The 27,489-nt window shown below is 43.2% G+C and overlaps 1 protein-coding gene across 2 annotated transcripts in view; it reads right to left on the bottom strand.

The window, feature by feature from the left end:
• LOC123994841 (chemokine-like protein TAFA-5) overlaps nucleotides 1-27,489 on the bottom strand; it is a 199,678-nt gene that overhangs the window by 14,578 nt on the left and 157,611 nt on the right. For both annotated transcript variants that reach the window (XM_046297886.1, XM_046297887.1), the window contains exon 3: nucleotides 6,432-6,559. In XM_046297886.1, coding sequence (XP_046153842.1) covers nucleotides 6,432-6,559 — 128 coding nt within the window. The remainder of the gene's footprint in view (nucleotides 1-6,431; nucleotides 6,560-27,489) is intronic.

Here is a 27,489-nt window from a genome sequence, read left to right as displayed (position 1 = left end):
CAGAGGCCCATTATCAGCAACCATCACTCCTGTGTTCAAATGGCACGTTGTGTTAGCTAATCCAAGTTTCTAATTTTAAAAGGCTAATTGATCAACCCTTTTGCAATGATGTTAGCACAGTTGAAAACTGTTGTGCTGATTTTAAGAGGCAATAAAACTGGCCTTCGTTAGACTAGTTGACTATCTGGAGCATCAGCATTTGTGGGTTCAATTATAGGCTCAAAATGGTGAGCAACAAAGACCTTTCTTCTGAAACTCGTCAGTCTATTCTTGTTCTGAGAAATGAAGGCTATCTCATGCCAGAAATTGCCAAGAAACTGAAGATCTCATACGGTATGTACTACTCTCTTCACAAAACAGAACAAACTGGCTCTAACCAGAATAGAAAGAGGAGTGGGAGGCCCCGGTGCACAACTGAGCAAGAGTACAAGTACATTAGAGTGTGTAGTTTAAGAAACAGATGCCTCACAAGTCCTCAGCTGGGAGCTTCATCAAATAGTACCTGCAAAACACCAGTCTCAACATTAACAGTGAAGAGGCGAGTACAGAATGCTTTTCTTGAAAAAAACAAGGACATTTCTAAGTGGCCCCAAACTTTTGAACGGTAGTGTATATACACTGTACATCAAATATGTATGAATAACTTACACTTCTAGAGGCCTTAACAAAGGCTTCCAAATTTGCAGTGTCTACAGAGCAAAACATAGCAAGTACTCAACCATTGAAGGTTTGAGGCTTATTGACACTCCTATCTGTCCCCACATTTTGTTGTTTGAAAGCATTTAACACATATTAGTTAAATTGGTACAGTACTCACACTCATGGGTGTAGTCTCTTAAAAGGCATGCCTCAAAATATGTTAATGACCCAAAAAAACAATACCATGCAACCACTTGAGGTCAAAAGGTTTTTTGTGATCCAGAAGTACAGTACACTGTAAATCCCAAGGCATGTTTAAGTCAAATATTTATAGTAGGTTGTAATCAAAGTCAATGACATTACTGCCAAAAGGTTTTTGTGGTACTGACTCAAAACCAAATGAGAATTCACACCAAATAAATGTTTTAAAGATATAATGACACATTTTTAACTTGCTCTACTGCAGGTGGATTTTTTGGGAATTGTTTTTAATAAATGTGTTTTTGCATGTACAGTTGAAGTCAGAAGTTTACATACACCTTAGCCAAATACATTTAAACTCAGCTTTTCACAATTACTGACATTTAATCCTAGTAAAAATTCCCTGACTTACTAGGATCACCACTTTATTTAAAGAATATGAAATCTCAGAATAATAGTAGAGAGAATTATTTATTTAAGCTTTTACTTCTTTCATCTCATTCCCAGTGGAATGAGCAGCATTTGGCAGCATTGCCTTTAAATTTTTTAACTTGGGTCAAATGCTTTCGGGTAGCCTTCCACAAGCTTCCCACAATAAGTTGGGTGAATTTTGACCCATTCCTCCTGAAGGAGATGGTGTAACTGAGTCAGGGTTGTAGGCCTCCTTGATTGCACACACTTTTTCAGTTCTGCCCACAAATGTTCGATAGGTTTGAGGTCAGGGCTTTGTGATGGCCACTCCATTACCTTAACTTTGTTGTCCTTAAGCCATTTTGCCACAACTTTGGAAGTATGCTTGGTGTCATTGTCCATTTAGAAGACCCATTTGCGACCAAGCTTTAACTTCCTGACTGATGTCTTGAGATGTTGCTTCAATATATCCACATAATTTTCCATCTTCATGATGCCATCTATTTTGTGAAGTGCACCAGTCCCTCATGCAGCAAAGCACCCCCACAACATGATGCTGCCACCCCCGTGCTTCACGGTTGGCATGGTGTTCATCGGCTTGCAAGCCTCGTCCTTTTTACTCCAAACATAACGATGGTCATTATGGCCGAACAATTCTATTTTTGTTTCATCAGATCTTTGTCCACATGTGCAGTTGCAAACCGCAGTCTGGCTTTTTTATGGAGGTTTTGGAGCTGCGGCTTCTTCCTTGCTCAACGGCCTTTCAGGTTATGTCGATATAGGACTTGTTTTACTGTGGATATAAATACTTTTGTAACTGTTTCTTCCAGCATCTTCACAAGGTCCTTTGCTATTGTTCTGGAATTGATTTGCACTTTTCGCACCAAAGTATGTTTACCTCTAGGAGCCAGAACGCGTCTCCTTCCTGACAGGTATGATGGCTGCGTGGTCCCATTGGGTTTATTCTTGCGTACTATTGCTTGTGCAGATGAACGTGGTACCCTCAGGCATTTGTAAATTGCTCCCAAGGATGAATCAGACTTGTGGAGGTCTACAATTCTTTTCTGAGGTCTTTAAAAAAAATGTATTTCACCAATATTTTACCAGAAAAGCTAGTTGAGAACAAGTTTACAACTGCGACCTGGCCAAGATAAAGCAAAGCAGTGCGACACAAACAACAACACAGATGAAATAAACAAGCATACAGTAAATAACACAATAGGAAAAATAATAAAGTCTTTATACAGTGTGTGCAAATGGCATGAGGAGGAAAGGCAATAAATAGGCCATAGTAGTGAAGTAATTCAAATTTAGTAAATGAACACTGGAGTGATAGATGAGCAGATGGTGATGTGCAAGTAGAAATACTAGTGTGAAAAAGAGCATAAAAGTACATTAAAACAATATGGGGATGAGGTAGGTAGATTGGGTGGGATATTTACAGATGGACTAGCTGCAGTGATTGGTTAGCTGCTCAGACAGCTGATGTTTAAAGTTAGTGAGGGAAATATAAGTCTCCAGCTTCAGCGATTTTTGCAATTCGTTCCAGTCATTGGCAGCAGAGCACTGGAAGGAAAGGCGGCCAAAGGAAGTGTTGGCTTTGGGGATGACCAGTGAAATATACCTGCTGGAGTGCGTGATGGGTGGGTGTTGTTAATGTGACCAGTGAGCCTAGATAAGGCAGAGCTTTACCTAGCATAGCCTTCTAGATGACCTGGAGGCAGTGTGTCTGGCGATGAATATGTAGCGAGGGCCAGCCGACTAGAGCACACAGGTCGCAGTGGTGGGTGGTATAAGGGGTTTTGGTGACAAACAGATGGCACTGTGATAGACTGCATCCAGTTTGCTGCGTAGAGTATTGGAAGCTATTTTGTAAATGACAACACCGAAGTTGAGGATCGGTAGGATAGTCAGTTTTACAAGGTATGTTTGGCGGCGTGAGTGAAGGAGGCTTTGTTGCAAAATAGGAAGCCGATTCTAGATTTAATTTTGGATTGGAGATGTTTAATATGAGTCTGGAAGGAGAGTTTACAGTCTAGCCAGACACCTAGGTATTTGTAGTTGTCCACATATTCTAAGTCAGAGCCGTCCAGAGTAGTGATGCTAGTCGGACGGGCGGGTGCGGGCAGCGAGCGGTTGAAAATCATGCAATTGGTTTTACTAGCATTTAAGAGCAGTTGGAGGCCACGGAAGGAGTGTTGTATGGCATTGAAGCTCGTTTGGAGTTTAATTAGTACAGTGTCTAATTAAGGGCCAAATATATACAGAATGGTGTCTTCTGTGTAGAGGTAGATCACATGCAACAAGAGCAAGAGGTAGATGAGGGAATCACATGCAGCAAGAGCAACATTGTTGATATATACAGAGAAAAGTGTCAGCCCGGGAATTGAACCCTGTGGTACCCCCATAGAGACTGCCAGAGGTCCAGACAACATGCCCTCCGATTTAACACACAACTCTGACTGAGAAGTAGTTGGTGAACCAGGCGAGGCAGTCATTTGAAAAACCAAGCCTGTTGAGTCTGCCGATAAGAATACGAGTCAATGAAGACGGCTGCACTGTACTGTCTTTTGACGATGGAGGTTATGATATCGTTTAGTACCTTGAGCATGGCTGAGGTGCACCCGTGACCAGCTCACACAGCGGATAAGTTGCGGTGGGATTCGAAATGGTCAGTGATCTGTTTATTATTATTTATTTACCCCTTTTTCTCCCCAATTTCATGCTATCCAATTGTTAGTAGTTACTGTCCTGTCTCATCGCTACAACTCCCGTACGGGCCCAGGAGAGACAAAGGTCGAGAGACTTGCGTCCTCCGAAACACAACCCAACCAAGCCGCACTGCTTCTTAACACAGTGCGCATCCAACCCGGAAGCCAGACGCACCAATGTGTCAGAGGAAACACCGTACACCAAGCCAGGATATCCCTACCAGCCAAACCCTCCCTAACCCGGACAACGCTAGGCCAATTGTGCGTGGCCCCATGGACCTCCCGGTCGCGGCCGGCTTCAACAGAGTCTGGGCTCGAACCCAGAGTCTCTGCAGTGCCTTAGATCACTGCGCCACCCAGGAGGCCAGAGATCTGTTCATTAACTTGGCTTTCAAAGACTTTAGAAAGACAGGGCAGAATGGATAAAGGTCTAAAACAGTTTGGGACTAGAGTATCTTGGCTGATTTCTTTTAATTTTCCCATGATATCAAGCAAAGAGGCACTGAGGTTGAAGGTAGGCCTTTAAATACATCCACAGGGACACCTCCAATTGACTCAAATGATAGCAATTAGCCTATCAGAAGCTTCTAAAGCCAAGACATCCTTTTCTGGAATTTTCCAAGTTGTGTAAAGGCACAGTCAACTTAGTGCATGTAAACTTCTGACCCACTGGAATTGTGATAAAAGCGAGTTATAAGTGAAATAATCTGTCTGTAAACAATTGTTGGAAAAATTACTTGTGTCATGCACAAAGCGGATGTCGTAACCGACTATAGTTTGTTAACAAGAAATTTGTGGAGTTGTTGAAGAATGAGTTTTAATGACTCCAGTGTATGTAAACTTCCGGCTTCAACTGTACATTGAGTGATTGATTGATTAAATGTTAAGCTCCACAAAGATAACAATAATTCATCTAAACTAATCCAATCATTTAACTTTTGCACCCTTTACTGAAATGGTTGTTCCAGTTTAAATGTTCCAGTTTAAATGGCTAGGTAGCTTCCTCTTAACCCTAGCAGTCATTATGAATAGAGGTTGCGGGTGAATACAAATTGTAGCTGTATGCCTTAATACTGGCTAGATTCAAGTAGAAATTACACATCACTGCAAAGCCAACATAATGTGATTCACAGAAATCCTGGTTGGAAGGTTTATTTGACTATTTTCTTGTAGAAAATAGTAAAAATACAGAAAAACACTTGAATGAGTAGGTGTGTCCAAACTTTTGACTGATACAGTATATATTTGTTTTTAACTAAAATTGGCTGATTTTCATTCGTCTCACCTGACAGCATGCAGTTGGTGCGAAACTGAACATTTAAATCTACAGTAGTCCAATCTATTACTGTACAGAAATACAGTATGTCAGAGTAATTTTTTGCAGGAGGGGTCACATTCGTCGTATTGATGAGACCAAGGTACAGCGTGATATGAATACATAATTCTTTTAATAAAGAAGAAACACTAAACAAAATGAACGTGACGCTATTTAAACCGAGTGCTGACAGGCAACTACACATAGACAATAACCCACATAACCAAAAATGGAAAACGGCAACCTAAATAGGATCCCCAATCAGAGACAATGACAAACAGCTGCCTCTGATTGGGAACCAATTCAGGCCACCATAGACCTACATTTACCTAGACATACCAAAACCCCATAGATATACAAAACCCCTAGACAATACTAAAACACACATACCCACCCTCGTCACACCCTGACCTGACCAAAATAATACAGAAGACATAGATAACTAAGGTCAGGGCGTGACAGGAGGCTTCCAATTACAGTTAACAACTGTATTTCTCACCATTTTACACATAATGGAGTGCAATCTAGAGCATTAATTCTGTAAAACATATTTAAGGTATTCTATTGTGCATTCAACAGTGTTTTACTGTTGTCGTTTAGTGTGTGCGTGAGTGAAGCAAGGGAGAGAGGTTGCTTTCTCTCCCCAAAATACCTGCCCGTGAAGACTCCATCCGCTCCAGTCATTAGCTTTAAGAGTTTACCTTAATTCAAACTAATTAGGAGCGATGAACAGGTAAACAAACCACTGTGTTGTTGGGGAGAAGTAGGAGGGAAGGGAGAAGCAGGAGGGAGGGGAGAAGCGTTTTAGGTACGCCTGCTTAGGTGTACCTGGCTGAGGTTGGATTCATTAATATGAGCATTCTGCTGTCTGCTGCCAGCTAGTGTAGCTAACGCTGGGATGGAACTGTGGAACTGTCGGGAGCCACCTCTGACATGGGAGCCAAGTCATGGCTTGTGGTGTTGTGTAGTGAGTGAGTGAGAAAGGGTTCACACTGGGTTAAGGCTACACATTGGTGGTTGATGGAATTAGAATGACTACAATTGACATTCCTATTCAAGTTAACATTCTGGTAATTCTAATTCCAAGAAGTGACCCCCATTATGTGCTTTCAAACATAGTGATAATGAATATACATTCTGTAAATAAGACTCACCGTAGTGGTTTTGACTCTGCCTCCTGGTTGTGTACAAGTCCATCCAGATTTATTGATTAACAGGTCACAGCCCTCATCGTCCAGACATGGGACCATCTCACACCACTGTTTGGTCCGGACGATACTAGCTGTGGAGTGAGGGAGGGAGAAAGAGAGATGGCGAGAGATAAGGAGGAGAATGGAAAGGGAGAAATAGAGAGACATGGTTAACCTCATTTCGGAGGGGTCAAAGCACACAACTCCCAGTGTTTAAAACAATAAGCATGTATTTACATTATTTTCAGATGCTATTTTGGTTCTTTAAACTCAATTGATTGAGGCACTAAAAATAGTTGCCTTCTGGATATATTGCAAGAGTCCATGATCTACCATATAGTTAGCACACAGAGCCAGAGTACTATCAAATATTCTGGTTTACTGAAATCCGCCAGACTCGCTCACCCTACAGATGTAGATCTTAATTTGATCACCATGATTCAGGATAACTTTCCTGCAGTGTATTTGAGGTTAAAAAAAGGCTCCTGAAGTTTGTAATTTCCACATAAAAACTTCAGACTTGAAAAATGTATCAACTTCTACAAAAATCCCCAGAAAGTATAATCCACTTAATCATTTAAATGTCCTGTTGCTGCAGGATTATTTTCCTACTTTAGTAAACTGCCTCAAATTAAGATCCTACATTTGTACATCCAAAATAGTATCATTGATTAGCCACAGAAATTGATGCCTTTTCTACATCAGCCTTGTCTGTGGTTGTCTGAGTTTGTGAGGAGTTTGTGATGATGCACTTCTGAAACGTGTACAAGGGCAGAAAATTATACTTATCCTTATCCAGCTTGACTGTGGACGAATCAACAGATACAGTACGGACTGATAATAAACACTTCTTCTGAAACGAGCCAAACTGGTTGTTAAATCCCAGAGTTTTGTATTTGAGGTAGGCTCTTTGGCGTAGGGACTCATCATAAGCAAAAGTCTAATTTTAAAAAGTAGGACACAGTATTCCCACACCTGCACGCCTTCAGACAAATGGCACCCTCAACTAGCCTTCAGAGAGAGAGAGAGAGAGTTAGAGAGAGAGTTAGAGAGAGAGAGTTAGAGAGAGTTAGAGAGGGAAATAGAGAGATAGACATCTATAGAGAGAGAGATTTATTTTCCATCTGCAAATGAGAGTGTGAAACAATGGGAGACGAACGAAAGAGGGTGAATTGTTGCAACAAATGATATTGCCATATTCTGTCATGACACCTATGATATTCAGATCTAGTAATAAACCATATGCAAGAAAGATACATATGTTTTTATCCATTCACAGCAAATTGGCCAGTGTTAATGTTTTTCAATTGAACATTTATAGTGTTGATTCAAGTGTTAAATTAATACTCAGTGGTATAAATTAACCCTGGTGTTGGTGTTAATAACCTGGTAATAACCAGTGTTGAGTGTGAGAGTGTGATTGTTTCAGCATTCCCTCCCCCGTATGCCCCCCTTGGCATAACTACAATAACATAACCAACAAAAAACGGGTCACAACTCCTGCAGCTCTGTCGCACGCTGGGTATGTACATAGTCAATGGTAGGCTTCGTGGGGACCTCTATGGTAGGTACACCTATAGCTCATCTCCTGTCAGTAGCACTGTTAACTACTTTATCACTGACCTCAACCCAGACTCTCTCAGAGCATTCACAGTCAGACCACTGACACCATCAGATCACAGCAAAATCCCTGTCTACTTGAACAGAGCAATACTCAATCATGAGGCATCAAAGCCAAAGGAACGGAATAATTTTAAGAAATCCTATAGATGGAAGGAAACCTATCAAAAACCTATTAGGCAACAACAACTTTAACCCCTTTTAGACAACTCCCTGGACAAAATGTTCCACTGTAATAGTGAATGTGTACTGTAAACTTTGCAGTAAAAACCTAAGCAGTATATTTGGTCTCTCAGCTTCCCTATCAAAACTAAAAAATTCAAAACAGAAAACCGAAGAAAAATAACTAAATTTACAAATGGTTTGAGGAATTATGCAAAAACCTAAGAAAGATATTGAGAAACCTATCTAACCGAAAACATAGAGACCCAAAGTAATGGCTCTCATTGGTGGTAGAATGAGTGGACCAAAGCGCAGAGTGGAAACTATTCTTGATTATTATTTTTTTTTAAACACTCAAATAAAATAACAAAGTCAAAAAATGAAAGTGCACAGTTCTGTTGGGCACTAAACAGAAAACAAGATCCCACAAACTCAGGTGGAAAACAGGCTGCCTAAGTATGACTCCCAATCAGAGACAACAACAGACAGCTGCCTCTGATTGGGAACCACAATCGGCCAAAAACAAAGAAATAGAAAACATAGAATTTCCCACCCGAGTCACACCCTGACCTAACCAAACATAGAGAATAATAAGGATCTCCAAGGTCAGGGCGTGACACCCATAAAATCTGAGCTACGCCTTCACTATAGTGAATGACTAAAACAGTACAGAAATACATTACGGAAAAAGAAACAGCACGTCAAAAATCAGCTCAATATAGGTAACGCCGTTCGTCTGTTGAAGGAGAAGCGGACCAAAATGCAGCTTGGTGGTTACTCATGTTCTAACCCTACAGATAGATCCCCTAAGCAAGCTGTTCCTGGAGCTCTGTTCACAAACACAAACAGACCCCACAGAGCCCCAGAACCGCAACACAATTAGACCCAACCAAATAATGAGAAAACAAAAAGTTAATTACTTGACACATTGGAAAGAATGAACAAAAAAACAGAGCAAACTAGAATGCTATTTGGCCATAAATAGAGATTACACAGTGGCAGGCCCAAACTGACCCTCATTTAAGGAAAACTTTGACTATGTATACTCAGTGAGCATAGCCTTGCTATTGAGAAAGGTTGTATTAGGCACACCTTGCTCTCAAGAGAAGACAGGCTATGTGCACACTGCCCACAAAATGAGGTGGAAGGTGAGCTGCACTTCCTAAACTCCTGCCAAATGAATGACCATATTAGAGACACATATTTCCCTCAGATTACACAGATCCACAAAGAATTTGAAAACATTTACATTTACATTTACATTTAAGTCATTTAGCAGACGCTCTTATCCAGAGCGACTTACAAATAGGTGCATTCACCTTATGACATCCAGTGGAACAACCACTTTACAATAGTGCATCTAAGTATTTTAAGGGGGGTGAGAAGGACTACTTTATCCTATCCTAGGTATTCCTTAAAGAGGTGGGGTTTCAGGTGTCTCCGGAAGGTGGTGATTGACTCCGCTGTCCTGGCGTCGTGAGGGAGTTTGTTCCACCATTGGGGAGCCAGAGCAGCGAACAGTTTTGACTGAGCTGAGCGGGAACTGTACTTCCTCAGTGGTAGGGAGGCGAGCAGGCCAGAGGTGGATGAACGCAGTGCCCTTATTTGGGTGTAGGGCCTGATCAGAGCCTGGAGGTACTGAGGTGCCGTTCCCCTCACAGCTCCGTAGGCAAGCACCATGGTCTTGTAGCGGATGCGAGCTTCAACTGGAAGCCAGTGGAGAGAGCGGAGGAGCGGGGTGACGTGAGAGAACTTGGGAAGGTTGAACACTAGATGGGCTGCGGCGTTCTGGATGAGTTGTAGGGGTTTAATGGCACAGGCAGGGAGCCCAGCCAACAGCGAGTTGCAGTAATCCAGACGGGAGATGACAAGTGCCTGGATTAGGACCTGCGCCGCTTCCTGTGTGAGGCAGGGTCGTACTCTGCGGATGTTGTAGAGCATGAACCTACAGGAACGGGCCACCGCCTTGATGTTAGTTGAGAACGACAGTTTGTTGTCCAGGATCACGCCAAGGTTCTTAGCGCTCTGGGAGGAGGACACAATGGAGTTGTCAACCGTGATGGCGAGATCATGGAACGGGCAGTCCTTCCCCGGGAGGAAGAGCAGCTCCGTCTTGCCGAAGTTCAGCTTGAGGTGGTGATCCGTCATCCACACTGATATGTCTGCCAGACATGCAGAGATGCGATTCGCCACCTGGTCATCAGAAGGGGGAAAGGAGAAGATTAATTGTGTGTCGTCTGCATAGCAATGATAGGAGAGACCATGTGAGGTTATGACAGAGCCAAGTGACTTGGTGTATAGCGAGAATAGGAGAGGGCCTAGAACAGAGCCCTGGGGGACACCAGTGGTGAGAGCGCGTGGTGAGGAGACAGATTCTCGCCACGCCACCTGGTAGGAGCGACCTGTCAGGTAGGACGCAATCCAAGCGTGGGCCGCGCCGGAGATGCCCAACTCGGAGAGGGTGGAGAGGAGGATCTGATGGTTCACAGTATCGAAGGCAGCCGATAGGTCTAGAAGGATGAGAGCAGAGGAGAGAGAGTTAGCTTTAGCGGTGCGGAGCGCCTCCGTGATACAGAGAAGAGCAGTCTCAGTTGAATGACTAGTCTTGAAACCTGACTGATTTGGATCAAGAAGGTCATTCTGAGAGAGATAGCGGGAGAGCTGACCAAGGACGGCACGTTCAAGAGTTTTGGAGAGAAAAGAAAGAAGGGATACTGGTCTGTAGTTGTTGACATCGGAGGGATCGAGTGTAGGTTTTTTCAGAAGGGGTGCAACTCTCGCTCTCTTGAAGACGGAAGGGACGTAGCCAGCGGTCAGGGATAAGTTGATGAGCGAGGTGAGGTAAGGGAGAAGGTCTCCGGAAATGGTCTGGAGAAGAGAGGAGGGGATAGGGTCGAGCGGGCAGGTTGTTGGGCGGCCGGCCGTCACAAGACGCGAGATTTCATCTGGAGAGAGAGGGGAGAAAGAGGTCAGAGCACAGGGTAGGGCAGTGTGAGCAGAACCAGCGGTGTTGTTTGACTTAGCAAACGAGGATCGGATGTCGTCGATCTTCTTTTCAAAATGGTTGACGAAGTCATCTGCAGAGAGGGAGGAGGGGGGAGGGGGAGGAGGATTCAGGAGGGAGGAGAATGTGGCAAAGAGCTTCCTAGGGTTAGAGGCAGATGCTTGGAATTTAGAGTGGTAGAAAGTGGCTTTAGCAGCAGAGACAGAGGAGGAAAATGTAGAGAGGAGGGAGTGAAAGGATGCCAGGTCCGCAGGGAGGCGAGTTTTCCTCCATTTCCGCTCGGCCTTCCGGAGCCCTGTTCTGTGAGCTCGCATTGAGTCGTCAAGCCACGGAGCGGGAGGGGAGGACCGAGCCGGCCTGGAAGATAGGGGACATAGAGAGTCAAAGGATGCAGAAAGGGAGGAGAGGAGGGTTGAGGAGGCAGAATCAGGAGATAGGTTGAAGAAGGTTTGAGCAGAGGGAAGAGATGATAGGATGGAAGAGGAGAGAGTAGCGGGGGAGAGAGAGCGAAGGTTGGGACAAAAACAAATACAACTTTGAAATACCACAGTCTGCCGTCACAGCAGCAATATTTGTGACCTGTATGCCACAAGAAAAGGGCAACCAGTGAAGAACAAACACCATTGTAAATCTATTTTCCATTTGTACTTGAACTATTTGCACATATGACATTTGAAATGTCTTCATTCTGTGTAATGTTTACTGTCATTTTTTGGGGGGTTTATTTCACTTTTGTTTATTATTCTCTTCACTTGCTTTGGCAATGTTAACATATGCTTCCCATGCCAACAAAGCCCTTACATTGAAATGTAATAGAAATTGAGAGAGAGAGAGAGAGAGAGAGAGAGAGAGAGAGAGAGAGAGAGAGAGAGAGAGAGAGAGAGAGATAATTGATGCATTTTCAATGTTGCTTTGTGTATCACCAAATTAGCTTGAGATGATTTCACTGCAACACAGCTCACCACATCCAAAGTGCTTGACATAGGCTTTTCAAAAAGCTGTCTGTCAAATATAAGCTCCCTGCCCGCTCAGACTGTAATTTCAAACATCCTGGTAGTTAGTCATGAGAGAAAAATACATTTTCAGAATGACTGTTTAGGACCTTTAACCCTGTCAGTGTTGCTTTAACACTGGAGAATTTTCTGTCTGACTGTAACTTACAGAGGTCACCTTGAATTTCTATTAGAATCTAGCATAGATCATTGAAGCAGTTCCCTCCTATTCATGAGACTAGATAAAACAAATGTACTCTTAAAAAAAACATGTTCTGTGAAGAATTACAATAATGAATGTCAGTCTAAGATTAAACAACATTGCGAAACACTCACGATTCCCATTGCCGCATTCTGCAATCAGTTGAATGAATGTTTTACATCTGAATTGTTCCATTGCAATAAGAACCAAACTGTAGCTATTTGTATCAACACAAACAACACTTGAACCCAACACAGCAACCAAATCAGGAGTGTCGTAACATAACACGCCTTCAGACAAAAGGCCTAATCAGTCCTAATTGTGTATCTAATGGAGAAACGTTGAGCACTAGTAATCAATGCTCAATGGGATCCGCTTCAGGCCTGTATTCACATTGCGTCATGTCTCTTTCTCTCCCTGTGCTGTGGTTGTTCACACAATGACCACACAAGAGCACTCAATTATGCCCCTTGACAGGCTTCTCTTGCTTTACATTCACATCCATGCACGCTCGTTCACACATACTCACTCAAACGCTACATTTTTTAAAAAACATTTGACCTTAATTTAAATAGACAAGTCAGTTAAGCACAAATTATTATTTACATTGAGGGCCAACACCGGCCAAACCCGGATGACGCTGGGCCAATTGTGTGCCGCCCAATCATGGCCTGTTGTGATACAGCCTGGATTCGAACCAGAGAGTCTGTAGTGACGCCTCCAGCAGGGACGCCTCTGCTGCGCAACTCAGGAGCCCAACATTTAGGGCCCCCGCCAGCCGCTAGCAGTCATAGACAGATAAATCTATCCCATACAAAACACTGAGGCGCAGTTCATGATGGATACGTTTCAGGGGGAAAAGTAATCGAGCTCAGCCTTTGGAGGAAAGAAAAGAGAAAGAGAGAAAAAAATGAAAAATGTCCATTCACTGCAGGTGAAATGGGAAACCTGTTGGGAGTCTTTCTCAAGGACTCGCCAAGACAGACGACCCTCAATTGATAAAGACATACTGTGGAGACTGACGTGTGTCCTAAATGGCAACCTAATCCCTATACATTGCACTACTTTTGATCAGAGCCCTGTGGAAAAGGATTCCATTTGTGACACTGACGTTGGTACTGTTGACTAACCCCATTCCGTACAAATTTGCACAACCGTGGCATTCAAATTGTGACGTGTCATGATGTAACGTACAGCACGCACAATGCCACTCATCCTGTGTCGTGCAGCCTCTCTTCTCTCGCAGACTACAACAATAAAGAGATATGGTAAGGGGGATACCTAGTCAATTGTACAACTGAATATGCATTCATTTTTTTGCGTCATCACTGCAAGCCATCATGACTCTCAAAAGCCGTGACAGCCGCTGTTTACTTCTGAAGATAACTTTAGCGCCGCCATAAAAACCTGATTCAAATTCGACACAAACCTGCAAATAGGTATTTAATGACACATTACATAAACTCTTTGTGCTGTTTTATTTAAATTTTAGAGGCGATAAGTTTGACAGATCGGATGGAAAAAGACGTTTCCCCACACAACCTACAGTGGGGAAAAAAGTATTTAGTCAGCCACCAATTGTGCAAGTTCTCCCACTTCAAAGAGGAGAGAGGCCTGTAATTTTCATCATAGGTACACTTCAACTATGACAGACAAAATGAGAAAAAAAATCCAGAAAATCACATTATAGGATTTTTCATTAATTTATTTGCAAATGATGGTGGAAAATAAGCATTTGGTCAATAACAAAAGTTTATCTCAATACTTTGTTATATACCCTTTGTTGGCAATGACAGAGGTCAAATGTTTTCTGTAAGTCTTCACAAGGTTTTCACACACTGTTGCTGGTATTTTGGCCCATTCCTCCATGCAGATCTCCTGTAGAGCAGTGATGTTTTGGGGCTGTTGCTGGGCAACACGGGCTTTCAACTCCCTCCAAAGATTTGCTATGGGGTTGAGATCTGGAGACTGGCTAGGCCACTCCAAGACCTTGAAATTCTTCTTACGAAGCCACTCATTCGTTGCCCGGGCGGTGTGTTTGGGATCATTGTCATGCTGAAGGACCCAGCCACGTTTCATGTTCAATGCCCTTGCTGATGGAAGGAGGTTTTCACTCAAAATCTCACGATACATGGCCCCATTCATTCTTTCCTTTCCGCGGATCAGTCGTCCTGGTCCCTTTGCAGAAAAACAGCCCCAAAGCATGATGTTTCCACCCCCATGCTTCACAATAGGTAGGGTGTTCTTTGGACGCAACTCAGCATTCTTTGTCCTCCAAACACGATGAGCTGAGTTTTTACCAAAAAGTTATATTTTGGTTTCATCTGAGCATATGACATTCTCTCAATCTTCTTCTGGATCATCCAAATGCTCTCTAGCAAACTTCAGACGGGCCTGGTCATGTACTGGCTTAAGCAGGGGGACACGTCTGGCACTGCATGATTTGAGTCCCTGGCGGCGTAGTGTGTTACTGATGGTATGCTTTGTTACATTGGTCCCAGCTCTCTGCAGGTCATTCACTAGGTCCCCCCGTGTGGTTCTGGGATTTTTGCTCACCGTTCTTGTGATCATTTTGACCCCACAGGGTGAGATCTTGCGTGGAGCCCCAAATCGAGGGAGATTATCAGTGGTCTTGTATGTCTTCCATTTCCTAATAATTGCTCCCACAGTTGATTTCTTTAAACCAAACTGCTTACCTATTGCAGATTCAGTCTTCCCAGCCTGGTGCATGTCTACAATTTTGTTTCTGGTGTCCTTTGACAGCTGTTTGGTCTTGGCCATAGTGGAGTTTGGAGTGTGACTGTTTGAGGTTGTGGACAGGTGTCTTTTATACTGATAACAAGTTCAAACAGGTGCCATTATTACAGGTAACGAGTGGAGGACAGAGGAGCCTCTTAAATAAGAAGTTTACAGGTCTGTGAGAGCCAGAAATCTTGCTTGTTTGTAGGTGAACAAATACTTATTTTCCACCATCATTTGCAAATAAATTCATAAAAAATCCTACAATGTGATTTTCTGGATTTTTTTCTCTTTTTGTCTGTCATAGTTGAAGTGTACCTATGATGAAAATGTTGGCTTTGTTCTGTAGGTGATCTTGTCCTTTTAACAAAGAGACCCCAAGTCCTCACCTACTTGGAACGCAAAGTTGTATTTTGGTTAACGGGCTTATATCGCGGTGAAGAGAATGTCGTGTTTCATAGTTTACAACCAATGTCTGTTCACTTGGGCGGGGCCTCTGAGTGAGCAGAGTTTACTCTTATGACAAACCGTTCTCTCATTAAGAAGCTAAAATTACATTTAATCTTTTCACAAATAGTTTCAGATTTAAACATTTAAATTGCACAACAATTCCATGTGAATCTGATAACTAGAATGTGTGGACTTTCCAAGATACAGTTTATGTCGTCCTATCATCAGTCATAATGTCTCAGACGCCAACTGATCTGACATCAGGATTCATTAAGTACCAACGCATATGTTCAACTGGTTGGATTACCGAAACATGGTTCCGTTTCCCACCTTTTGATGTTACCAGACTCTCTATGTTAGCAAAGGGATTTTCAACAGTTATGTCGGTAGAGTAGAGAGAGGAAAAAGAGGAAAGGTATTTATGGGGATCGTTAACCTCCCCCAACAGGCCAATGTCATGACACCTGTTAGACTATTTTTCCTTATTTCTGTCTATAGTGGGCTTCCAGCAGTATTGGCCTATACAATATACCATGTAATCAGTGTTTTATTTTTATTTAGAATTATTTATTTCAAAACACACAAGGAAGGGGTCACATTAAAGTATTAGAACAGGAAGGACAAACAATACAGCATCAAGACACTAACAAACACTACAGCATCAAGACACTATCAAACATGTATCAGTCTTTCCGCAACAGACCCATCCTTATGTGTGAGGTTGCGTGTGCATGATAGTGATATAAAACACATGTCATAGTTTCCTTTTTTTATGATCTTGTGAAACCCGAACCCTCCAAGATCCCCCCCACAGTTCCCCAATAGCTGTCCCTCAACCAACCGGGACCCCTCCCACAGTTCCCACAGCAACCAAGAGAATGAACTAAAGAGAAAAAAGGAAAAGACAGAAGAAAACAGCAAACAACAATGACAGAAAAATACATTTAAAACAAAGGACATCAAGGACAACTGAAATCATAACAGCAATGACTACTTTATATGTTTGTGTGCATGTCTGGCACTATTATGTGTATGTGTGTGTTCTTGTATGTGTTTATTTGAATGAGAGTGTGTGTATATGCATGTGTACAAACACCTGCATGGCATCAGCCTCAGGCAAACCGGCATTGGTTGTAAAAACACTGCCACTTAGTGTCATTCAAATGTACTTTTATTATGTTTTATTTAGACTTTTCTCCCACAAACTTCTCTCACACAGCAACTCCACTCCCACTTATCTCAAATTCCACATACCAAACCTCAGCTTCCCTCAGCCCATCCCATCATTCTATCTCTCACACAGCAACTCCACTCCCACTTGTCTCCAATTCCACATACCAACCCTCAGCTTCCCTCAGCCCAGCCCATCATTCTATCTCTCACACAGCAACTCCACTCCCACTTGTCTCCAATTCCACATACCAACCCTCAGCTTCCCTCAGCCCATCCCATCATTCTATCTCTCACACAGCAACTCCACTCCCACTTGTCTCCAATTCCACATACCAACCCTCAGCTTCCCTCAGCCCAGCCCATCATTCTATCTCTCACACAGCAACTCCACTCCCACTTGTCTCCAATTCCACATACCAACCCTCAGCTTCCCTCAGCCCAGCCCATCATTCTCTCTCACACAGCATCTCCACTCCCACTTGTCTCCAATTCCACATACCAACCCTCAGCTTCCCTCAGCCCAGTCCATCAATCTCTGCTGGCCACCCACTTCTTGTTTCTACGCAACACATATCTTTCAACTATGCTATGATGTTTAACGTACAATTTAAACTATCTGATCGAATAAAATCTACAGATTGCGTGTTGAGGATAAATACTTTTACTAAGAGTATTAGTATATTAGTAATGGACTGATCCGGTCTCTCTAGATCTCCTAACAGTATCTCCTATTTCTAGGGTAAATTTGAGATCAATGCTATGCATTTTCAGCCATTGAGACCAGAAACAGGCTACCTGAGGGCAATACCAAAATAAATGGTCTATTGTTTCTGTATCCTCACAACATAATCTGCAGAGCTTCGATGATTTTATGCCCCAAATATTCAACCTTTTGTTGGTGGCAAGAATTCTATATATATTTTTTTGGTGAAATTCACAAAGTCTTGAATTTTGCATTGTTTTATATATCAACTCATACACCCTGTACCATGGAATTGGTACATCAAACATCTTTTCCCAACTATTTTGCAATCTGTATGGCACAGTTGTCGAGGGCAAGCGGTGTTATGAAATAAAAACACTCCCCCAAACACTCCCCTCTTCCCAGCCCAGTCCAGGAGATGTCATTTGGTTGATGGAACGTATCTGTGGATAAGTTAATGTGGCGGTAATAAAAGGTGGAATAACATCATTACACCCACGGTGGGACAAGGTGAAATGGTGCACCACACTTATGTCAACCAGCCTGAGAGAGGGCTGAGATGATAAATCCTGGCTAACATAGAGAGAAGGGGTTGATGAGAGAGGGATGGCCTGGAAATACTGATCTATCGAAGCCTGCGATAGGATGGGGATGGATACAGCAGGAGTCTCTGTACTGATGCTCGATCTGCTCACAAAATTATAGCTAGGAACCATCTATTATAGCTGATAGGGCCAGCATCAGTGGGTAAAGCCGACATCTGGAATGCTGCTGTTGGTGTACTACCATAAAAAAATGTTTCAAGATGTCATGGCTCTCTCCGTCTTTCTGTTATCTGTGTCTTTCCACATCACACACACACACTGACTTAAATACACACAAACATCTCTGAGTTGTCCCTTTTTCTGAATCCATTCCCAAGCCTCCAACCACTCCTCACCATCAATAGGGTGCCATTTGGAACAAACCCAGTATCTCAGCCATTCTCTACCACGCTCCTATGCTATAAGCATGACACAACCGTCCACTATGTGTACGTGTATTCAGTTTGTATGTGTGTGTATGCCTATTGTATGTGTGTGTTATGTGCATGCATGTGTGCGCGTACATCTTCGCGCGTGTGTGTTCAATGGTTTACGTGTGCAGGCTTTCTTTCGTCTGTGTGCTCAGACTGACTGTGCATCAGGAATAAACATAAATCCTAGCTTTGAAATTAGCCACAAGCGCCTTTCTCTCTCTCTCTCTCTCTCTCTCTCTCTCTCTCTCTCTCTCTCTCTCTCTCTCTCTCTCTCTCTCTCTCTCTCTCTCTCTCTCTCTCTCTCTCTCTCTCTCTCTCTCTCTCCCCTTGCTGTCTCTCTGATTTGCATATGATTATTCCACCCATTTGCTGGCTTAATGAATGTCTCGTGTTAAAACCTGCAAAGACTTTTAAAGCCTGAGGTTGTACTGCATTGAATTTGTGTCCTAAATAGCTCCGTCACTCATGAAGCTTCGGGAGGCTGTGATAACGAGATAGCATGCCGACACACATAGCAAGAATCCTTGTTTCCTATGCGTTTAATGGTGGCCCACGCGTCCCTGGAGAGGTGTTTGTGACAACTTATGATCTTAATAAATAATGTATTATCAATGATATCAAGGATATGAAATACTGTATGGCAATACAGTGGTCTAGTGGTGTGGGGGCTGTGCTTTGGCAAAGTGGGTGGGGTTATATCCTTCCTGTTTGGCCCTGTCCGGGGGTGTCCTCGGATGGGGCCACAGTGTCTCCTGACCCCTCCTGTCTCAGCCTCCAGTATTTATGCTGCAGTAGTTTATGTGTCGGGGGGCTAGGGTCAGTTTGTTTATCTGGAGTACTTCTCCTGTCCTATTCAGGTGTCCTGTGTGAATCTAAGTGTGCGTTCTCTAATTCTCTCCTTCTCTCTTTCTTTCTCTCTCTCGGAGGACCTGAGCCCTAGGACCATGCCCCAGGACTACCTGACATGATGACTCCTTGCTGTCCCCAGTCCACCTGGCCATGCTGCTGCTCCAGTTTCAACTGGCCTGGGCCCTAGGACCATGTCCCAGGACTACCTGACATGAGGACTCCTTGCTGTCCCCAGTCCACCTGGCCATGCTCCTGCTCCAGTTTCAACTGTTCTGCCTTACTATTATTCAACCATGCTGGTCATTTATGAACATTTGAACATCTTGGCCACGTTCTGTTATAATCTCCACCCGGCACAGCCAGAAGAGGACTGGCCACCCCACATATGCTCTCTCTAATTCTCTCTTTCTTTCTCTCTCTCGGAGGACCTGAGCCCTAGGACCGTGCCCCAGGACTACCTGACATGATGGCTCCTTGCTGTCCCCAGTCCACCTGACTGTGCTGCTGCTCCAGTTTCAATTGTTCTGCCTTATTATTATTTGACCATGCTGGTCATTTATGAACATTTGAACATCTTGGTCATGTTCTGTTATAATCTCTACCCGGCACAGCCAGAAGAGGACTGGCCACCCCACATAGCCCGGTTCCTCTCTAGGTTTCTTCCTAGGTTTTGGCCTTTCTAGGGAGTTTTTCCTAGCCACCGTGCTTTTACACCTGCATTGTTTGCTGTTTGGGGTTTTAGGCTGGGTTTCTGTACAGCACTTTGAGATATCAGCTGATGTACGAAGGGCTATATAAATACATTTGATTTGATTTGATTTGAATACTGTGTGTGCAATAAAGGAAGACTGTAAAATGCAGGCGTAATTATAAGATTGTTACTGGTCATATTTTAACTGTATATATTTTTACTAGGCAATTTCTTTTGAACTTGAGTTATGACATACTGTATGTATAGGTTGGTTATTGCATACCGTATGATGTAAATGTACTATAGATGTTAGTGGTTCAATATCCAAAGGTTTCGTTTCAAGCCTTTGGAACATTTCTACAATGTAGCATAGCACATAGAGTTTTTGTAGGTGCCATTTTGGTCCATAATTGGCAGTTCTTTGACATGCCAGAGCTCATGGTGTCTGCCAGTGCCCACGGCGTGTGCCTGTGTGTGTGCCTGTGTGCGTGTGTGTGTGTGTGTGTGTGTGTGTGTGTGTGTGTGTGTGTGTGTGTGTGTGTGTGTGTGTGTGTGTGTGTGTGTGTGTGTGTGTGTGTGTGTGTGTGTGTGTGTGTGTGTGTGTGTGTGTGTGTGTGTGTGTGTGTGAAGCAGGGATGTGAGGTCTTCAGTGATATCGTACACTTGCAGATGTGCTCTGACACCCCCCCCCCTCCCCAAACACACATGCACACACACACACACACACACACATAGCCTGAAGGTGCAGTAAGCCAGAGGAGGAAATGTCAACCTGAACAGGAGTCTTCGCCGATGGAGATAATTTAATAATAACTCTGTTCTGCTGGGACCTCCGTCACTACATATGCACCTGACAGACAGCAAGCCCCGTCGGCTGCTCCTTCCCAAACATTGAAAGATTTTGCCATTCTGTTTTTTTGTTTTCTATATCAAGCCATTGTGTGTCGTGCGTTATACATACTTTTATGCTCAGAAGGAAATATAATAATATATACCGTACCGGTCAAATGTTTTCGAACACCTACTCATTCAAGGGTTTTTCTTTATTTTCACTATTTTCTACATTGTAGAAGAAGACATCAACAGTATGGAATAACAAATATTGAATCATGTAGTAACCAAAAAGTGTTAAACAAATCCAAATATATTTGAGATTCCTCAAAGTAGTCACCCTTTGCCTTGATGACAACTTTGTAAACTCTTGGCATTCTCTCAACTAGCTTCACCTCGAATGATTTTTTAACAGTCTTGAAAGAATTCCCACATATGCTGAGTACTTGTTGGCTGCTTTTCCTTCACTCTGCGGTCCAACTCATCCCAAACCATCGCATTTGGGTTGAGGTAGGGTGTTTGTGGAGGCCAGGTCATCTGATGCAGCACTCCATCACTCTCCTTGGTCAAATAGCCCTAACTGTCACGCCTTGATCCGTTTCACCTGTCTTTGTGATTGTCTCCACCCCCCTCCAGGTGTCGCCCATCTTCCCCATTATCCCCTGTGTATTTACGCCTGTGTTTTCTTGCTGTCTGTTGCCAGTCCGTCTTGTTTGTTCAAGCCTACCAGCATTTTGTGTCTCAGCTCCTGCTTTGTCCAGTTTTTCTTTTTCTCAACGTTTTTGACCCTTGCCTGTCTTGACCCTGCACCCGCTCGCCTGAACCCTCTGCCTGACCCTGAGCCTGCCTGCCGTGCCTTTGCGCCACCTCTGGATTATCAATCCCTGCCTGCCTTGACTTGTCGTTTGCCTTCCCCTGTTGTTACAATAAACATTGTTACTTCACACAGTCTGTACTTGGGCCTAACCTTGGTACCTGATACCTAACACAGCCTGGAGGTGTGTTCTGGGTCATTGTCCTGTTGAAAAACAAATTATAGTCCCACTAAGCGCAAACAAATGGGATGGCGTATCACTGTAGAATGCTGCGGAAGCCATGCTGGTTAAGTGTGCCTTGAATTCTAAATAAATCACTGACAGTGTCACCAGCAAAGTACCATCACACCTCCTCCATGCTTCTCGGTGGGAACCACACATGCGGAGATCATTCGTTCACCTACTCTGCGTCTCACAATGAAAGGGCGGTTGGAACCAAAAATCTCCAATTTGGAATCATAAGACCAAAGGACAGATTACCCACCGGTATAATGTCCATTGCTCGTGTTTCTTGGCCCAAGCAAGTTTATTTGTAGTTTATAGTAGTTTATTTGCAGCAATTTGACCATTAAGGCCTGATTCACGCAGTCTCTTCTGAATAGTGGATGTTGATGTCTGTTACTTGAACTCTGTGAAGCATTTATTTGGACTGAAATCTGAGGTGCAGTCAATTGACAATTTCTGAGGCTGGTATCTCTAATGAACTTATCCTCTGCAGCAGAGGTAACTCTGGATCTGAAAAAAAATATTGTTGCGCTACATAAAGATGGCCTGGGCTATAAGAAGATTGCCAAGACCCTGAAACTAAGCTGCAGCACAGTGGCCAAGACCATACAGCGGTTTAACTGGACAGGTTCCACTCAGAACAGGCCTCGCCATGGTCGACCAAAGAAGTTGAGTGCATGTGCTCAGCGTCATATCCAGAGGTTGTCTTTGGGAAATAGACGTATGAGTGCTGCCAGTGCTCAGACCATACGCTGTACACTGCATCAAATTGGTCTGTATGGCTGTCATCCCAGAAGGAAGCCTCTTCTAAAGATGATGCACAAGAAAGCCCGCAAACAGTTTGCTGAAGACAAGCAGACTAGGGACATTGGTTACTGGAACCATGTCCTGTGGTCTGATGAGACCAAGATAAACTTATTTGATTCAGATGGTGTCAAGCATGTGTGGCGGCAACCAGGTGAGGAGTACAAAGACAAGTGTCTCTTGCCTACAGTCAAGCATGGTGGTGGGAGTGTCATGGTCTGGGACTGCATGAGTGCTGCCGGCACTGGGGAGCTACAGTTCATTGAGGGAACCATGAATGCCAACATGTACTGTGACATACTGAAGCAGAGCATGATCCCCTCCCTTCGGAGACTGGGCCGCAGGGCAGTATTCCAACATGATAACGACCCCAAACACAACTCCAAGACGACCACTACCTTGCTAAAGAAGCTGAGGGTAAAGGTGATGGACTGGCCAAGCATGTCTCCAGACCTAAACCCTATTGAGCATCTGTGGGGCATCCTCAAACGGAAGGTGGAGGAGTGCAAGGTCTCTAACATCCACCAGCTCCGTGATGTCGTCATGCAGGAGTGGAGGAGGACTCCAGTGGCAACCTGTGAAGCTCTGGTGAACTCCATGCCCAAGAGGGTAAAGGCAGTGGTGGAATATGATGGTGGCCACACAAAATATTGACACTTTGGGCCCAATTTTGACATTTTCACTTAGGGGTGTACTCACTTTTGTTGCAAGCGGTTTAGACATTAATGGCTGTGTGTTGAGTTATTTTGAAGGGGCAGCAAATTTACACTGTTATACAAGCTGTACACTCACTACTTTACATTGTAGCAAAGTGTCATTTCTTCAGTATTGTCACATAAAAAGATCTAGATAAATATTTACAAAAATGTGAGGGGTGTACTCACTTTTGTGATATACTACATATATATATATATATGTGTGTGTGTGTGTGTGTGTGTGTGTGTGTGTGTGTGTGTGTGTGTGTGTGTGTGTGTGTGTGTGTGTGTGTGTGTGTGTGTGTGTGTGTGTGTGTGTGTGTGTGTGTGTGTGTGTGTGTGTGTGTGTGTGTGTGTGTGTGTTTAACACTTTTTTGGTTACTACATGATTCCATATGTGTTATTTCATAGTTTTGACGTCTTCACTATTATTCTACAATGTAGAAAATAGTGCAAAAATAAAAACCCTGGAATGAGTAGCTGTGTCCAAACTTTTGACTGCTACTATATACTGTATATAGAGAGCAAGTTGTTGGTACTCCCCTGAGTTTCTCCTGGTCAGGTTCAAATGTAGCCATATACTGTTAAGAGATTGCTGTGTAACATGGCCCTGTTTAGGTCACAAGGTCCGGAAAAACAACTGGACCTTGTCGTTAGCCATCCTAGAATTCTAACTCCTATGAGAGGACACACAGGCAGAAACAACAAGACCGCATGCCAGTACGCGTAGCAACAATGAAAAGCACCACAGTAGACGTCGTGCTACATGATGTCCCTGTTCACACTCAGGCTCCCAGATGTGTCAGCTCGACGGTTAACTTGAAAATGAAGAACCTATATAGCTGGTCTAAACCCTTGACCCCTCAGGACCCGACACATTACACTCAATCCCCCATCTCTCTCTCTCTCTCTCTCTCTCTCTCTATTTTTCTCTCTCTCTCTCTTTCTTCGCTTTCTCTGTGTGTCTTTCTATCTCTCGCTGTCGCTCCCTCATTCCGTCCCTTTTCACCCCCTCTCCCTCCCTCCTCCCTCTCTCTGTCTGTTGCCATCTCGCTCTCCTCTCTCTTGTGTGAATCAGGCAATTTAGCCTCTATTGACCTCTCCATACCAAACAAATCCACTATAAAGGACGCACAACCTTTTGGTTGGCAGATTTCCCACATAACCCGTGTTTATTCCCCATTCTCACCACACAATACACAAAGACTGCTGAACACTAAACAGCATTCAATTATGAAACAAGTAGCTCTGAAACTGAACGGCAACAGCTATTTCTACTAGACTATGGACAAAAAGCTGGAAGGAATCACAGATCTCCTCAAAACCTTTTGGGTAAGAGCATTTAATTATACAAATAGTGTAAATAATCAAAGACTATCTTCACAAAACAGTTTTATTTTTTCAAAGATTTGAGTTTTCTAACCTTCACATCCTCTCTTTCGATATTCAACTGTGTACCATGAGAGGGACAGTGATGTTTGATTTGTACTGTATGATATACAGTAGTGATGGGGGAAGAAAATCACTACAGCTTCATATTGCGCTATTATTTTTGGAAGATATAGAGTAATTATACACACCGAACAAAAATATAAATGCAACATGCAACAATTCCATAGATTTTACTGAGTTACAGTTCATATAAGGAAATCAGTCAATTGAAATCAATTCATTAAGCCCTAATCTATGGATTTCACATGACTGGGAATACAGATATGCATCTGTTGGTCACAGATACCTTTAAAATAAAGTAGGGGTCGTGGATCAGAAAACGAGTCTGTATCTGGTCTGACAAGCATTTGCCTCGTGCAGCGCGGCACATCTCATTCACATGGAGTTGATCAGGTTGTTGACTGTGGCCTGTGGAATGTTGCCCCACTCCTCTTCAATAGCTGTGCGATGTTGTTGGATATTTGCGGGAACTGGAAGACGCTGTCGTATCCATAGCATCCCAATTATGCTCAATGGGTGACTTGTCTTGTGAGTATGCAGGCCATAGAAGAACAGGGACATTTTCAGCTTCCAGGAATTTCGTACAGATCATTGCGATATGGGGCCGTGCATTATCATGCTGAAACATGAGGTGATGGCGGCAGATGAATGGCACGACAATGGGCCTCGGGATGTCGTCACGGTATCTCTGTGCGTTCAAATTGTCATTGATAAAATGAAATTGTGTTTGTTGTTCAGTAGCTTATGCCTGTCCATACCATGGGGCAAACCACTGACCCACACAACACCACACACGCTGTTTGCCATCTGCCCGGTACACTTAAAACCGGGATTAATTTGTGAAGAACATACTTCTCCAGTGTGCCGGTGTCCATCTGCACACTGACGTCGGTTACGACGCCTGTCCGGGTGAATTGACTCAGACAATCATACCAGCATCCTGGAGTCACTTGTTCACTGTTGATGTTGAGACTGGTGTTTTGCAGGTACTATTTAATGAAGCTGCCAGTTGGGGACTTGTGAGGTGTCTGTTTCTCAAACTAGACACTCTAATGTACTTGTCCTCTTGCTCAGTTGTGCACCAGGGCCTCACACTCCTCTTTCTATTCTGGTTAGAGCCAGTTTGCTCTGTTCTGTGAAGAGAGTAGTACATAGCATACGATATCTTCAATTTCTTGGCAATATTTGGCATGAGATAGCCTTCATTTCTCAGAACAAGAATAGCTGACGAGTTTCAGAAGAAAGGTATTTGTTGCTCGCCATTTTGAGCCTATAATCGAACCCACAAATGCTGATGCTCCAGATACTCAACTAGTCTAAAGAAGGCCAGTTTTATTGCTTCTTATAATCAGCACAACAGTTTTCAGCTGTGCTAACATAATAGCAAAAAGGTTTTATAATGATCAATTAGCCTTTTAAAATGATAAACTTGGATTAGCTAACACAACGTGCCATTGGAACACAGGAGTGGTGGTTGCTGATAATGGGCCTCTGTACGCCAATGTAGATATTAATTGGCTAACTGGGCTAGCTGCATTGTGTCCCACCACCCGCCAACCCCTTTTTTTACGCTTCTGCTACTCTCTGTTCATCATATATGCATAGTCACACACACACACACACACACACCTTTATTTTCGCACCATTGGTTAGAGCCTGTAAGTAAGCATTTCACTGTAAGGTGAAAGCTGAGGGTTGTATTCGGCGCATAAACTTTGATTTGATATTCCATCAAAAATCTGCCATTTCCAGCAACAATAGTCATTTACAACATTAACAATGTCTACACAAGAACAAGGACATTTCGAAGTGACCCCAAACTTTTGAACGGTAGTGTACGTGTGGAACATATAATCGCACTGTCGAATTGCAATACACATAGAATCGCAATACATATCGCAACGACACCAAAGTATCATGATAATATCAAATTGTGAGCTCCCTGGCAATTATCAGAGGTAATATACAGTATATTATCAAAGCTTCACACTCTCTCAGCCTATTGGTGTTGCTCATATTATCAAAGTGTTGAGCTTTAGGGGCAATACAGTCTGTCCCAAATGGTACCCTATTCATTACAATGCATGCTCAAAAAATGGTCCACAAAAAAAGGTCCACACAACAAATGAGGGTTCCTCAAGGGTTCTTTTGGAAGGGTGAAGGTTCTATGTGGAACCATAATGACTCAAAAAACTCTTTGAGCTCTTCAATGGTTCTTTTTAGTTCACAAAAATGTTTTTTTGGTATTTAAGTGATAATTCAAATGTGGGGGAGGTGGGTCATTAGAATATTTTGAGGCGTGGTTTTGCATACAGCTCTTTCTAAATTGTATTATATTAGAATTTTCATTCATTTAATTTTCTTTCTCCCCTCCATACAAAAACCTATACACACAAAGAATGACTACATCTAATCTGCTCAGATCCGCATGCTAACACTCCCATCCCTACTTCCGGCATTATTGTTTGCCACACCTCTGTATGTGAAATCGTGAGTGAGTTTCATTCCAGTTTATCTACGTGTTGTGGTATACCACTACATGTTATATATGATGATGGCCAGGGATGACCTCAGAGACCCCCAGCTGCTCCAGCGGT

The sequence above is a fragment of the Oncorhynchus gorbuscha genome, linkage group LG14, assembly GCF_021184085.1.
Source record: "Oncorhynchus gorbuscha isolate QuinsamMale2020 ecotype Even-year linkage group LG14, OgorEven_v1.0, whole genome shotgun sequence".
In the NCBI taxonomy this organism is placed as follows: Eukaryota; Metazoa; Chordata; class Actinopteri; order Salmoniformes; family Salmonidae; genus Oncorhynchus; species Oncorhynchus gorbuscha.
Note: the sequence above shows the minus strand (reverse complement) of the source record. Positions and strands in the feature narration are given on the sequence as shown.